This window comes from Sycon ciliatum, chromosome 7 (assembly GCF_964019385.1).
Source record: "Sycon ciliatum chromosome 7, ocSycCili1.1, whole genome shotgun sequence".
In the NCBI taxonomy this organism is placed as follows: Eukaryota; Metazoa; Porifera; class Calcarea; order Leucosolenida; family Sycettidae; genus Sycon; species Sycon ciliatum.
In genome coordinates this window covers 11,336,254-11,348,987 of record NC_088649.1, presented here as the reverse complement: position 1 = coordinate 11,348,987, position 12,734 = coordinate 11,336,254, and the positions used below count along the sequence as shown (strand labels likewise).

At 47.9% G+C, this 12,734-nt stretch overlaps 1 protein-coding gene across 2 annotated transcripts in view; it reads right to left on the bottom strand.

Annotated features, from left to right (window-relative positions):
- LOC135820982 (solute carrier family 12 member 9-like) overlaps positions 1–12,718 on the bottom strand; it is a gene marked incomplete at its 5' end in the record, with an annotated part of 44,497 nt that extends 31,779 nt beyond the window's left edge. For both annotated transcript variants that reach the window (XM_065334039.1, XM_065334040.1), the window contains 10 exon segments: positions 2,476–2,577; positions 3,382–3,472; positions 4,436–4,513; positions 6,455–6,508; positions 7,052–7,123; positions 8,888–8,952; positions 10,350–10,433; positions 11,098–11,148; positions 11,399–11,494; positions 12,601–12,718. In XM_065334039.1, the coding sequence (XP_065190111.1) occupies positions 2,476–2,577; positions 3,382–3,472; positions 4,436–4,513; positions 6,455–6,508; positions 7,052–7,123; positions 8,888–8,952; positions 10,350–10,433; positions 11,098–11,148; positions 11,399–11,494; positions 12,601–12,718 (811 nt within the window).
- Positions 12,719–12,734: the final 16 nt, after the last annotated feature.

The window sequence follows — 12,734 nt, the reverse complement described above, 5'->3', positions numbered from 1 at the left end:
TGTTTTGTGCGCAATCTAGCTGCACATGCTCAGATTGTGACAGAAGCTCCTACCACATACTATTTGCTAACTATGGATGCTATTTTGCATGGTGTATTGGTGGATTTTAGTGTGAACACAGGTCTAATAAACTTTTTTTATTTTTTTCCACCTCTCGCATACGCTTTTAGATTTTCAGGTGACGAGAAACATAGAAATAAAAACGTATGGCCTAATATTGTCACGAAAGTCCACCCATAGGGAGCCCGGTAGACCGAGGTGCCCGTAACCTTGAGGTCTGGGTAAGAGAGAGAGATCCAAGTGTAGCGCCAAAATTTGGAGCATTCAAGGTGCAGGTGACAGCACACATTGCACATCTGGAGTAGAATATCTCGTAGAGTGTGCGCTCGGAATTTGACACCCGAACCAGGGCATCCAAACGGCGTACCACAATCAGTCAGGTGCAACACAAATCATGTGCAATGCCATTTTCTAATTTTTTTCTTCGTACTCGAAGTACTCGGATTATTACAATCATAGCTAGAGGTATGTTTGGTGACTGGAAAGGAGATTATCACTGGTGGAATGTTGCAGTGATATTTTAAGTTCTAGAACCATAGCATTCCACTGTTTGGCTTCCGTACCCTTCATTATGGCTGTGTGTGCTTTCCCTTCCACCCACACAATCCCGTACATCAATCACCCTGCATGTATGGATCCCCGCGTATCCCTCTCCCTACATGACTTGTACAGTATAATGTTGCAATCATGGGCTCCTGCATTGATCAAAGTCGAGCGGGTACTCCACTACTAACTGAGTCTGTTCCATAAAACTGCGTGCAGCATTCATGTTTTCGACCTCTGCATTCTCCGAGTATGGAAAACACCCATGAGCAGTTGAGGGCTGGAGATTTTGAGATAATCAATGGCTGCGTTCGTTGCAGATCAAGTCGATCTGTGGGACTCGCTTTTCCTCCTTGAGTTTGCTGAAGGTAACCTGGACCGAACGGAGTTGCTGCTGCTTCTCGTGGCCGTTGAGGATGACGCGAAGCAACGGATGCTTCAACCGGTTCAGGCCATTGGTGGCCGGATCCCTTTAGCCGATCTGGATGCAGAGACTGGCATCAGCCGTTTCCTCTTTAGCAAAGCACAGCTAGAATAGTTGGTGGCTGTCCTGAGATTTCCAGCGAAGATGATAAGCAGATGCTGAGTATCTTGGAGCGGCATGGAGGGTCTTCTGAGGTGGCTCTCATATCCGAATCAATTGCGTGAAACGACAGAGGAATTTGGGCGATCAAAAGCAGCCTTGAGCGTGATCTTCAATATCACACTGATTTGGTTTACGGAGCAGTGAGGTCACCAGCTGGAGAGCCACCCGTTCACCAGACCGTACTTCACTCCAGCAAGCCTCGATATGCATGCTGATGACATCACTCCAGCAAGGCTGGGTATGTATGATGTCATCAGTGAAGTAATGGAAACAAACTTGCAAGTTTGGGGCCTCATCGACGACGGCACAGTTCGTGCCATTTGCTACTGGTCATAAAAGATGGGTTCTACTGTTCTACTGATATGCTAGAAACCGGGCACGACGAGATTCTTCTGGATGAAGTGCAAGCGGTCAAATAAATTTTCAGATTCCCTCGCTGCACGGCAGCTAACGTTGAGTGGTTGACTTCTAGCTTCTAAGCTCAAGTGGAAGTAAGATTAGTGTAGCTATGCCACACTCTCATCCGCCTGAACATCGCCGGCAGCAGACCAGCTCAGCGTCTGAACCTGAGACAGCAGGCACGGTGATTTTCACCGTGAAAGACGACAACTTATTGATGAAAGCGACTGTCGGCTGTGAAACAGGCAACTGTTTCAACTACGGCTCCAAATGTTGGAGAGAGTTTACGACGGCACTCAACAACAGCAAAGAGACAAGTTTCACCAGAGCGACTGAGAGAACATTGCGCGAGCGAGCGGTGAAAATTGTCACTAAGCACCGTGCTGACTCAAGCTGACGACACCGCCAGTCCGGAAATGCCGAGGAAATGGATGAAAACATTTAGCTGATGGAAGAAGCCGCCTCCATTTACGCGAATCGCCAGCTGCAATCGGCTGGACGAGCTTCTTGAACGACATATTTCTCAGTCAATAATTATCCTGTAGCTATAGCCAGCAAGTAGCACGCGTGTGGAACGGACTCATTACAGATTTTGTAGCTTGATGCGCTCAAAACTGAGGAGTTTCGAGAACTTGATCAGTGTGTTTGGTGTGCAGGTTCACCTGCTGCGAAAGCTCTTTTTCATGCGCGTCACACACGTGAGCAGCCTTGCGGCCGTCCTTGTCACGTTTCCTGCCGTGCGAAACCTCTTTAGTGTCCGATCAAAGCGGTCAGCCTATTTTAGGCAACATTTCAGGTTTAAGTCACAACTCGGTGCATACCACTGCAATGTTACCAGTAGCCCCCCCCCCCCCCCCCCCAGCACTCTATTCATTGTCGCAACTTACTCAGGATGACGTAGACGACAAAGGTGAATCCCAGAGAGATGAAGGTGCCAACGGGGATGGCAAAGCTAGGGTTCTTCAAGTCACCAGACATGTTGGCACCAGCTATGGACACAAACACAAGCACAGACACACGGACACAGACAGACACACACACACTCAATAATTACTATGGTTGATAGAGGAAACACCTACATCATCATCATGGACAAGGTACTGGAATTGAGACATGCCATACTAGTAGCATATGAAGGGAAGGCAGGTACACACAACGCTCCTCACAGACACTACAGTAGTCCGGACATAGAGCACGGGCACAGTCACTTCAAGTTCACATGGCAACATAAAACTCACCAGACAAAACAATAAGGCCTTGGCCACACTACGTCAGAAATACAGTGTCAGGATCGTGGGCCTTTCCATGGGATTGCCGACTAGCGGTGGAAAAGGCGAGAAAAGACGGAAATTTGAGCAAACTTGGCAGCGCCAGACAAACGCTGGCGAGCTGGTTGCTTTGATTCTGACATTACCGGAGAAGCAGTGCGCTTTCTGGACAGCAGAGTGCAGAGTTAGGTGTGCTCGTAAAACAACACGCTGTGCTTTGTGCGATCTTGATTTTCTAACCAGACGGTTTTCAAAGTGACTCGGTACAACAATCAGTTTCCATTGTGATTTTGTGACAAAAATACGGGCATTAACCTTGAACACAGTGAGAGTCCATGTCAACGTCAAATGATAGCGATCGTGACTGTGTGCGGCGTCAACCTTTACTTAGCATGATCAAAGCTCTTACATCATACACCAAGCATGCAAAAGGGAGATAAACAACACTACAATCGTAGTGAAAGTCCCACACAGAGTGGAGACTCCACATTCACGTCCAGGACGAGGATATCACACACAACATACCCATGATTCCTGTGCATCCGTTGAAAAGAACAGCAAAAACCATTTGAAAGTTCTGCTTTACGCCAGTCGTATAGTCCACATCATAATCAGCCTATTGACACAACACACAGACACACACACGCGCACGCACACCGCACACACGGAAAAGGAAAGGTGTCACAAAAACAAACAAAAAACATGACATGCTGCTACCATACCAGCTTGGTCTATGGGACTGAGCCTAATCGACAGCATGCAACAATGCAACTACAAACTACAGCAGCAGCAGCACGTGCATACACCCTGGAAACAAGAGAGCTCAGCCCAGGACTCTCCGCTGTGTCTGATCTTTGCCTACATGTAGACACAGATAGGTCACATGTAGACACAGGTAGGTCACATCAAGAGTACATAACCCCAAGAGTGTGCAACTCCAGCTATGGGGTCTGCGACGGCAGAACTTCACATCACGTGATGAACCCGTGCACTCTAGTGCATGATAGATACTGGGTTGTACGCAGCCCAGCTTTGGGTACAACTCTCTTGTGGTCACTTTGCACTGTTTGCCAGCATAACCTTTTGAACCATGTCACGTGATGTGAAGTTCTGCCGTCGCAGCACAGCATAGAGGTTGTGCAGGCAGTTGCACACTCTTGGGGTTATGTACTCTTGGTCACATGTAGACACAGGTAGGTCACATGTAGACACAGGTAGGTCATCAACAAGACCTAGCTGTGACACAGGTGAATACCCGCAAAGCGAAGGATGCGCACCTGGCCCTTAACGCGCCCTGTCACGCAACATGCAAGCGCACACGATACACTGTGACACAGACACATACACACACACACACACACAGTGACACACACGCACACGCACACACACACACACACACAAACACACACACACACACACATGCACACACCATCTAGGTGCAGTGTAAAGCTAGGCGTCCGGTTCTTCTATCGAATTCGTCGATAAAGGGTTAAAGTATGCCGAAGATAAAGTGATACCAGTATTTCCAAGCAAGTACTGGCACTTCATTTTAGCAACACTGCACAAACACAACTCTTACTTTCAGGTTTCCCTTCAGTGTGGTATGATTCCAACCAGTGTAAAAACACTGCGATGTGCACTCAGGATCCACGTGCGGCTATAATGAAAACCAAAGGAGAGCCAAAGAAAAGACATGATGAATTCACGGTACACAGCGAGACAAGATCAGGCGCATGCGTATGCGTTTGTGCGTGTGTGTGTAAATGTGTGTGTGTGTGTGTATGTGTGTGCATGTGTATGTGTGTGTGCCCACTGGTGTGGTTGGTGGGTCACACATGGTGCCGCCATCGTAGATAGTGGTTGAGTCTGCTGTCAGCAATCAGTGGGCTCAGCTGCTTGAAGGTGTATTGTTGCACCTGCCACACACATACATTCATGCTGGTACATACATGCTGGTACATACATTCATGCTGGCCTATTTAGCTCGTAGCTGTACTGATGAGGCCTTTATGGCCGAAACAGCTTGCTGTCTACAGCATTGGGTATCACGCTCCTCGCCTTTCGCCTTGTTGAGCACTCTCAGTAGGCTGCTCTAGTGCTGCTGCATCGCGCAATGCCCGCTACTTTTTGTAGTTTGAGCATTCTGGCGCTAGAGCGACGAGCTATCTTAACCCTTTACTGTCCGATTAAAATGTATACAAGCCCACGCAGCCACAAAATCTGAAACTAAAATAAGCCGTAACTTTGGTTGGACTTTGACAATTTCCACGATCTTGGGCATCCTGGAAAGGTCTTGACGAGACGAACGCAATGAGCCCACACTCGGCGCCACAGGATGCACTGGTCCAGCGCTGCAAGCCAGGGAACGCGCACCAGCGCTGAGCTCACGCTCGAGATCGATCTCAATCCACCATGTCACCCCTGTTGCTCGTATCGAGCTCAAATATTTTCGTAGAGACTCCCGGGAACCTACTTTTGAATTTGAATCGGTGTAGCCTTGCCAACAGGTGACGTAAACAGGGAAAATCCCAGCTGTCGACAAGCGCGTCGCGCTCTGAACGCACATTTCCCAGGACCTGAATTACGAGTGCGATAACTCAGCAACCGCTCTTCGTATCGCTTCGGGAATTGTTCGAGGCGACAGCTGAGACTTTTCCCTTCGACCTACATATTTCGATCTCTCCAAAAGACCTAGATTTGAGCAAGTTACGATAATTTCAAAATGCCTACCCCATCGATCCCATTGGATCGATGCTTGTATGTACGGACAGTAAAGGGTTAATGTCTGTGGTGCCTCCTTTGCACCATGGCTGGTAGCTCGGCCTATTTAGCTCGTAGCTGTACTGATGAGGCCTTTATGGCCGAAACAGCTTGCTGTCTACAGCATTGGGTATCACGCTCCTCGGCTTTCGCCTTGTTGAGCATTCTCAGTAGGCTGCTCTAGTGCTGCTGCATCGCGCAATGCCCGCTACTTTTGTAGTTTGAGCACTCTGGCGCTAGAGCGACGAGCTATCTTAATGTCTGTGGTGCCTCCTTTGCACCATGGCTGGTAGCTCGGCCTATTTAGCTCGTAGCTGTATTGATGAGGCATTTATGGCCGAAACAGCTTGCTGTCTACAGCATTGGGTTCATGCTGGTACATACATTCATGCTGGTTTCAAGTTTCACATGCAGCTACACTGTAGGTAACTTCCGCAGTTCAAACAGTGCTCAGTAACCGGGGGCAGAACTCTCTTTAAAACACAGCACAACCAACCCTTCTGACTTCTATGTACGTGCTGAGGGGGGGGGGGGGGGGGGGGGAGGAGGAGGAGGTGCTACACCCATGTAACAGTGGGGGTGAGATGCAACACCTGTATTGTATGTAATGGTGGAGGTGAGGGGATACGTCGCGCCAGCAAACGGGTTTTTTTGCCAGACGCTGGATAGATCAACTCTTGCGTGATCAATAGTGCCAGACCGCCACCTATGACAGATCCTCCATGATTCAGTAGCCCACACTACTACTAGTACTAGACAGTCAGTATTAACCTCACTAGTGCAAGCTACATGTACCACGTGAAACGCACTTCATCTTATTATACGGGGAACATCTCACCGGAGTGACAGTGCAGTTGGGCTGGGACATGTTGAAGTACATACCAGGTGGTGCCTGCAGCAAAGGAGAAACACAGCACTCTCAGTCGCCATCCAAGACAGCAAAGCAGTGAAAAAATGATGTTTGAGCTGTGCATTTGCGAAGCAGTACCTCCTAGAAGATGAAACAGTGCTGTGCACTTGATGATGATCACTATAGTGTACACCTGTACTGGCCAAATGCTGGTGAAGGAGAGAATGTGCGCGCGCGTGTGTGTGTGTGTGTGTGAGAGAGAGAGAGAGAGAGAGAGAGAGAGAGAGAGAGAGAGAGAGAGAGAGAGAGAGAGAGAGAGAGAGAGAGAGAGAGAGAGAGAGAGAGAGAGAGAGAGAGAGAGAGAGAGAGAGAGAGAGAGAGAGAGAGAGACAGAGAGAGAGACAGAGAGAGACAGAGAGAGACAGAGAGAGAGAGGCAGAGAAGCAGAGAGAGAGAGAGAGAGACAGACAGACAGAGAGGCAGAGAAGCACAGAGAGAGAGAGAGAGAGAGAGAGAGAGAGAGAGAGAGAGAGAGAGAGAGAGAGAGACAGACAGACAGAGAGGCAGGTGCCACAGGAAGCTCACATAGCAACAACTGCACGGGTACTTTTCCTCGCCGACATTGTAATGCTGGAGCGCTTTGGTGCCAAAGGAAATCTACGCACGGATAGAGCACAGAACCGCAACATTCGTTAAGTCACTGTATAACAACTAGGAAAATACAGCGATGGGCTTCATTCTGGCCACAGTACAAGAGCTATTGTGTGGCAGATGTACAGTGAGTATAGAGAGTACTAGAGTAACTCAGGCTTGGAAGACTCGCCAAAGAACGGCCAGACTGAGAAAATAAAATTGACACAGGCTGCAACTCTGCTAAACAATAACTTTTTTTATTGGGTTTCTTCAATTTTCATCGTTTCAGCGCATGCTTAGGGGCTAGGCATCGTCGCAGTGCCCGGCTTCCGTATACGATATATGTAGAATGGAAAAGCATACGGATACTAAAATAGATACATCGTACTAAGATACACCAATCACTCGGAAACAGAGGAATGAAAATAAGGGCCCAGCCTCTTTTCTCTTCAAGTAAGAACATTGCAGCAGCCTGGACACGTGACCCCGTACGTTCTTTTTAAAATGTACAAATTCACCAATATAGTAATTGCGAGCAAGATAGAATGCCACCAGCGGATTAAAGATACACAACTCTACCAGAGTAGACCTGGCACACAGTTAATATATGTATACAGCAGAACAGTCATAGCGCACACAGCAGCACAGTCACAGCGCCGTGCATCAGTCCACCCTATGGGCCCATCGTGCACAGAAAGCTGACCTTTCCTTTCTATGCAGGTGTTCACCTGCATAGAAAGGAAAGGTCAGCTTGAGCAATTGAGCAAGCAGGGTTTAGCACTACATGTACATCTAGCCCGCATGCTGGGCAAAGCAAGCCTGTTTCCAACGGCTTACACACTCCAATGAAAGCGCACACACAGCAACGTCTCAATACCCAGTCAGCTATCAAAACTCAACTATCACAGTGTCAGGTGCTCAATAATCACAACGCAGTCGTTTGGTTCGTCTTGGTCTCTTGTCTCGTCGTCTATAATAAATGTCGTTCCCAATAACTTGTTCCCGTTGTCCGTTGTAATGTCTGGAGAAGACGTCGTCAGTTGTCCTTCTTCGGACTCAACAAAACCTCAACTATCAAAGAACTTTCGAGGAGCGTTTCGATCTATTCTCATCAGCGGACACACGGGAATGAAGCAAGGACAGTCGGAACAGTCCAATATGCAATAAGCTATTGAAAGACACGCGATGATATTTAGCGCTAACGATACCATATCACCTGTTTCACATAAGCAAGTCGAATGCAGAGAAAAAAGGCGCCCAGTTGAAGACAACAGGCATAGATGTAGCTCAGTCACCATATCACTTGTCACTTCAGGGGAAGCGTTTCAACAACTGAACCCTTTGGAGCTCCATTGATAACTTGGCACCAAGAATTAGGTGTCATTGCAAATACATTTGCTCATGCCTTTCCATAGATGTATATATCGGACTGTACTGATTTTTGCTCCATCCATAAGTCCCCGCTGGTGCTACTGGGTCGACAGTGGGAAACGGTTTGATAGTCGACTGATTGAGTTATAAAACTAAGACACGTTGTTCCTGTGTGAAAACGGGTTTGTCTCATAAATATACGCCTGATGCGGCCACTGGCACATCTGGTAAACTCAATCAAAAGTTAACAAACTGGAGGATCTCTCTGTAAAAATAAAATACACGTGCCCTTCTAACACCGGAAAGGCTACAGCATGACATAGCTATTCAGTGGAGAGTCTGATGTGCATGGAGTTACGGCTGAGCGCCATCTTACGCAGGCACAGACACGAGAGAACACGGACACCTGTCACTTACAAACACAGCCATGATGGAGGTCATGACCAGCAGGAAGATTATGAATGACGTCTTGGCGAAGAGGTCTGTACACACATACACACATAGAGACACACAGACGTCGTTACCCCCACCGAAAGGACCATAAATTGGGTGAAAGTTTAGGGCTCGGAAACTACTAAGCGCCCCGGCCAGCATTGTCGAAAATACAGAATATGCCACACACCATTGCACCAGAGACACTGCCATATGAACATAACACCATATCCACACAGAAATCAACCAGACCATTTGTTAGCCTGCTCGTATACCTAATTATACAAACACAGACTGTGTGTGCTCCTACTGGGAAGCACACACACACACACACACACACACACACACATTTGTACTTGCTCACTGCCAAAACTGGTCACGTGGGTCTCCCCGGGAGAGGGGAGAGAGACTCAAAAGGAATCTTGGAAAGATGACTCAATTGGCCATTGAACCACCAAACGGCCGACACCCCCTGAAATCCCCAAACTAGGGTGGACTTGAAATGATCCCACTTATGGGCTCACTACACCTCAGTAAGTGGGTGAGGACAAGGTGCAGAAAAAGGATTGACGGCATCAGGGTATCCGTCCCGGGATCCAACTGCAGGTACCCCTGCCCCCCAGTGAAGGTAATACTTGGTACTAGTGTGGGTGGCTAAATCAGAGTGGATCTGATATAAGCTTCACTAGCACCATTGATTACACAAGAGTTAATCTAGCCAGAAGCAGTCCATGGTCACACACACACACACACACACACACACACACACACACACACACACACACACACACACACACACACACACACACTGTACTCGTACTTGTTGCTCACTACCAAAACTGGTCACGTGAGTCCCCCCGGGAGAGGGGAGAGAGACTCAAAAGGAATCTTGGAAAGATGACTCAATTGGTTATTGAACCGCCCAACGACCGACACCCCCTGAAATCCCCAAAACTCTGGGTGGACTTGAAAACGACCCCACTTATGGGCTCACCACACCTCAGTAAGTGGGTGAGGACAAGGTGCAGAAAAAGGATTGACGGCATCAGGGTATCCGTCCCGGGATCCAACTGCAGTTACCCCTGCCCCCAGTGAAGGTAATACTTGCTACTAGTGTGAGTGGCTAAATCAGAGTGGATCTGATAAAAGCTTCACTAGAACCATTGATTACACAAAGAGTTAATCTAGCCAGAAGCAGTCCATGGTTGACAGGTATGTATACTTCAAATAGAAAGTATATGAACCCTGGAACCAACAAAGGTGGCAGGTACAACATTACACCTTCAAGCAGCCGAGCCTGTTGGCAACAGACCCAACGCAATCAGGCATAAGTGTACCTACCAACCGAACTAGCTGGCAACACACACGCACGCACGCACGCACACACACACACACACACACACATGTATACCCACCCATAGACATACACAGGCCCATGTTAACTTACCAGCTCCCAGAAGGCAGACAACCAAGCATAACGCCAGTACAACGGAACCGTACAAGAACTTGAAACCATAGCCACCTGGCAGAACTGGATACCGACAGGCAAACACACATACACATACATGCAAATACATGCAAACACACACACACACACACACACACACACACACACACACACACACACACACACACACACACACACACACACACACACACACACACACACACACACACACACATGAAGACACAAACACACACACGTACGAGCACACACACACACACACTCCCAACCACATGCACACAGACACACATATCCACAAAAAGCCACAATAATCACCATATTATTTTGACATACACATTGCTGTCACCATGGGAAGTAAAAAGAGGGCAGAGAGAGAGAGGGAGAGAGAGGGAGAGAGAGGGAGAGAGAGGGAGGGAGAGATAGAGAGAGAGAGAGAGAGAGAGAGAGAGAGAGAGAGAGAGAGAGAGAGAGAGAGAGAGAGAGAGAGAGAGAGAGAGAGAGAGAGTGAGAGTGAGAGAGAGAAAAAGAGAGAGAAGAGAGGGGGGGGGGGGAGAGGGGGCAGAAAGAGAGGCCCATTTTCCACACACAAAAAAGCCTCGAGGTGCGGCTTTCATTCCACGCAATCACTCAACTCTTTCTTCAGGTAATAGCTGAGCATGTTAACAGTTCATTACAGCAAGCAATAAACCGATCAAAATCAAAACCAAGCTGCAACATTGACATAGCTTACCAGCATGTTCACCTCCAGGCCCAAATGAGCTCACGAAAGCCTCAACAAAACCTGAAAACAGACAACAATAGCATATAACAATAAGGCATGAAATTGACTTCACAAGCTAGTACATGTAATGTGAGTATTTAGAAGAAGACCTACAGCAAGAAGAGATGAAATCTCCTTACAGATCAGAGTGATTTAATAATGACTGTACAGCACTTGGGACTCAGAGTTGCAACTATCGCCTTCTTGCCCTCTTCTCCTGCTGCATAAGCAAGGTCTTGCATACATGTACTACTACATACACAGTACATACCTATGATGTAGAGGGCTGATGCAAAGATGTTGGCAAAGTAGAAGATGACACCGATGGAGCCACCAAACTCCGGTCCCAACGATCGTGATATGAGAAGTACGAGAGGTATCAAGGTCAAGGAAAGCAGCAGCAGCGCCATCAGCAAGAACAACATCGCAATGCACAGGGGGTGAGTACACCCTGTGTACAATGTACAATGCACACGTCCAGCACATGCAATTCAGTTGCTTCTGTACATAAAAAGTGTGATAGTGCATATAAATCCTCGGGGCATTCCTGTACAAGTTGAAAACAAGGCTTCAAGGCTTCAGGTACATGACTGGTACGTATGCAGCCAAAGCCATGCCTACTGTAAAAGGCAGTGGCCCGCCTTGAAAATAAGGCTTGTATTCGGAACAGGCTGCTACACAAGACAATATCGTGGTGCAGCAAAACTTGCAAAAACCTGCATTTAGTGACCAGCCCCACAAAGTCATTAGTCACCATGATGCACAGAGATACAGTCTTCATGGACAGGTGACTTATGCACACAGCACGCATACCTGGGTCTACCTGGGTCTATGCATGATACAAACATGCACACAGCATGCATGCCTTGGTCTAGGGCCTGATACGGACACTGTGGGTTTTTCTTACTGCAGTGGCTGGTTATTGACACTGACATTCACTTGCTTTAAGGGTCGTCGCAAAAGTTTTTGTCATCCCTGAAACGAACACCGTTCATTTCGTACCCAGCCCCTCTCCCCTCCCTCTGAAACGAACGCAGCTTGCTATGCTAGACGACGAAAACCGCATACATGTACATGTACAGTGTACAGTGTCGGTCGATTTACGATTTTGCCTCGCACCCCCTTCCCCCAGACGAATGATATTCGTTTCAGGGACGACAAAAAACTTATGCGATGACCCCTTAGCAGCATTAGCATTAGCAGCATTAGCATTAGCATTAGCAGCAGCATTCGCATTATCAGCAGCATTAGCAGCAGTACAAAAAGTAATGTTAGCCGGATTCGTGGCCGTATCACCCGACGTGTTGAGGAACACATCGAGCAAAGACGTCCGCATCGGAGGGCCACCACTTCGCCCATTATATTCTAGTGTCAAATGCAGACCTCACAAGTGAGTCAGGGCAGAGGGGATAGGTCCCTCAAACAAGCGGGCGTGTAACAGCCCTATAACCCCCTGCAGTACTATGAGGATATAGTATGCACCGCCACCCTGCACAACACCGTTCGTGCAGATAGCGGAGATGGACAAGACGGTGAGAACGACTACAAAGTAGCCCAGTATCAGCATGCCAAGCGACACCCATAGTCCAGCCTGTACACACACAACA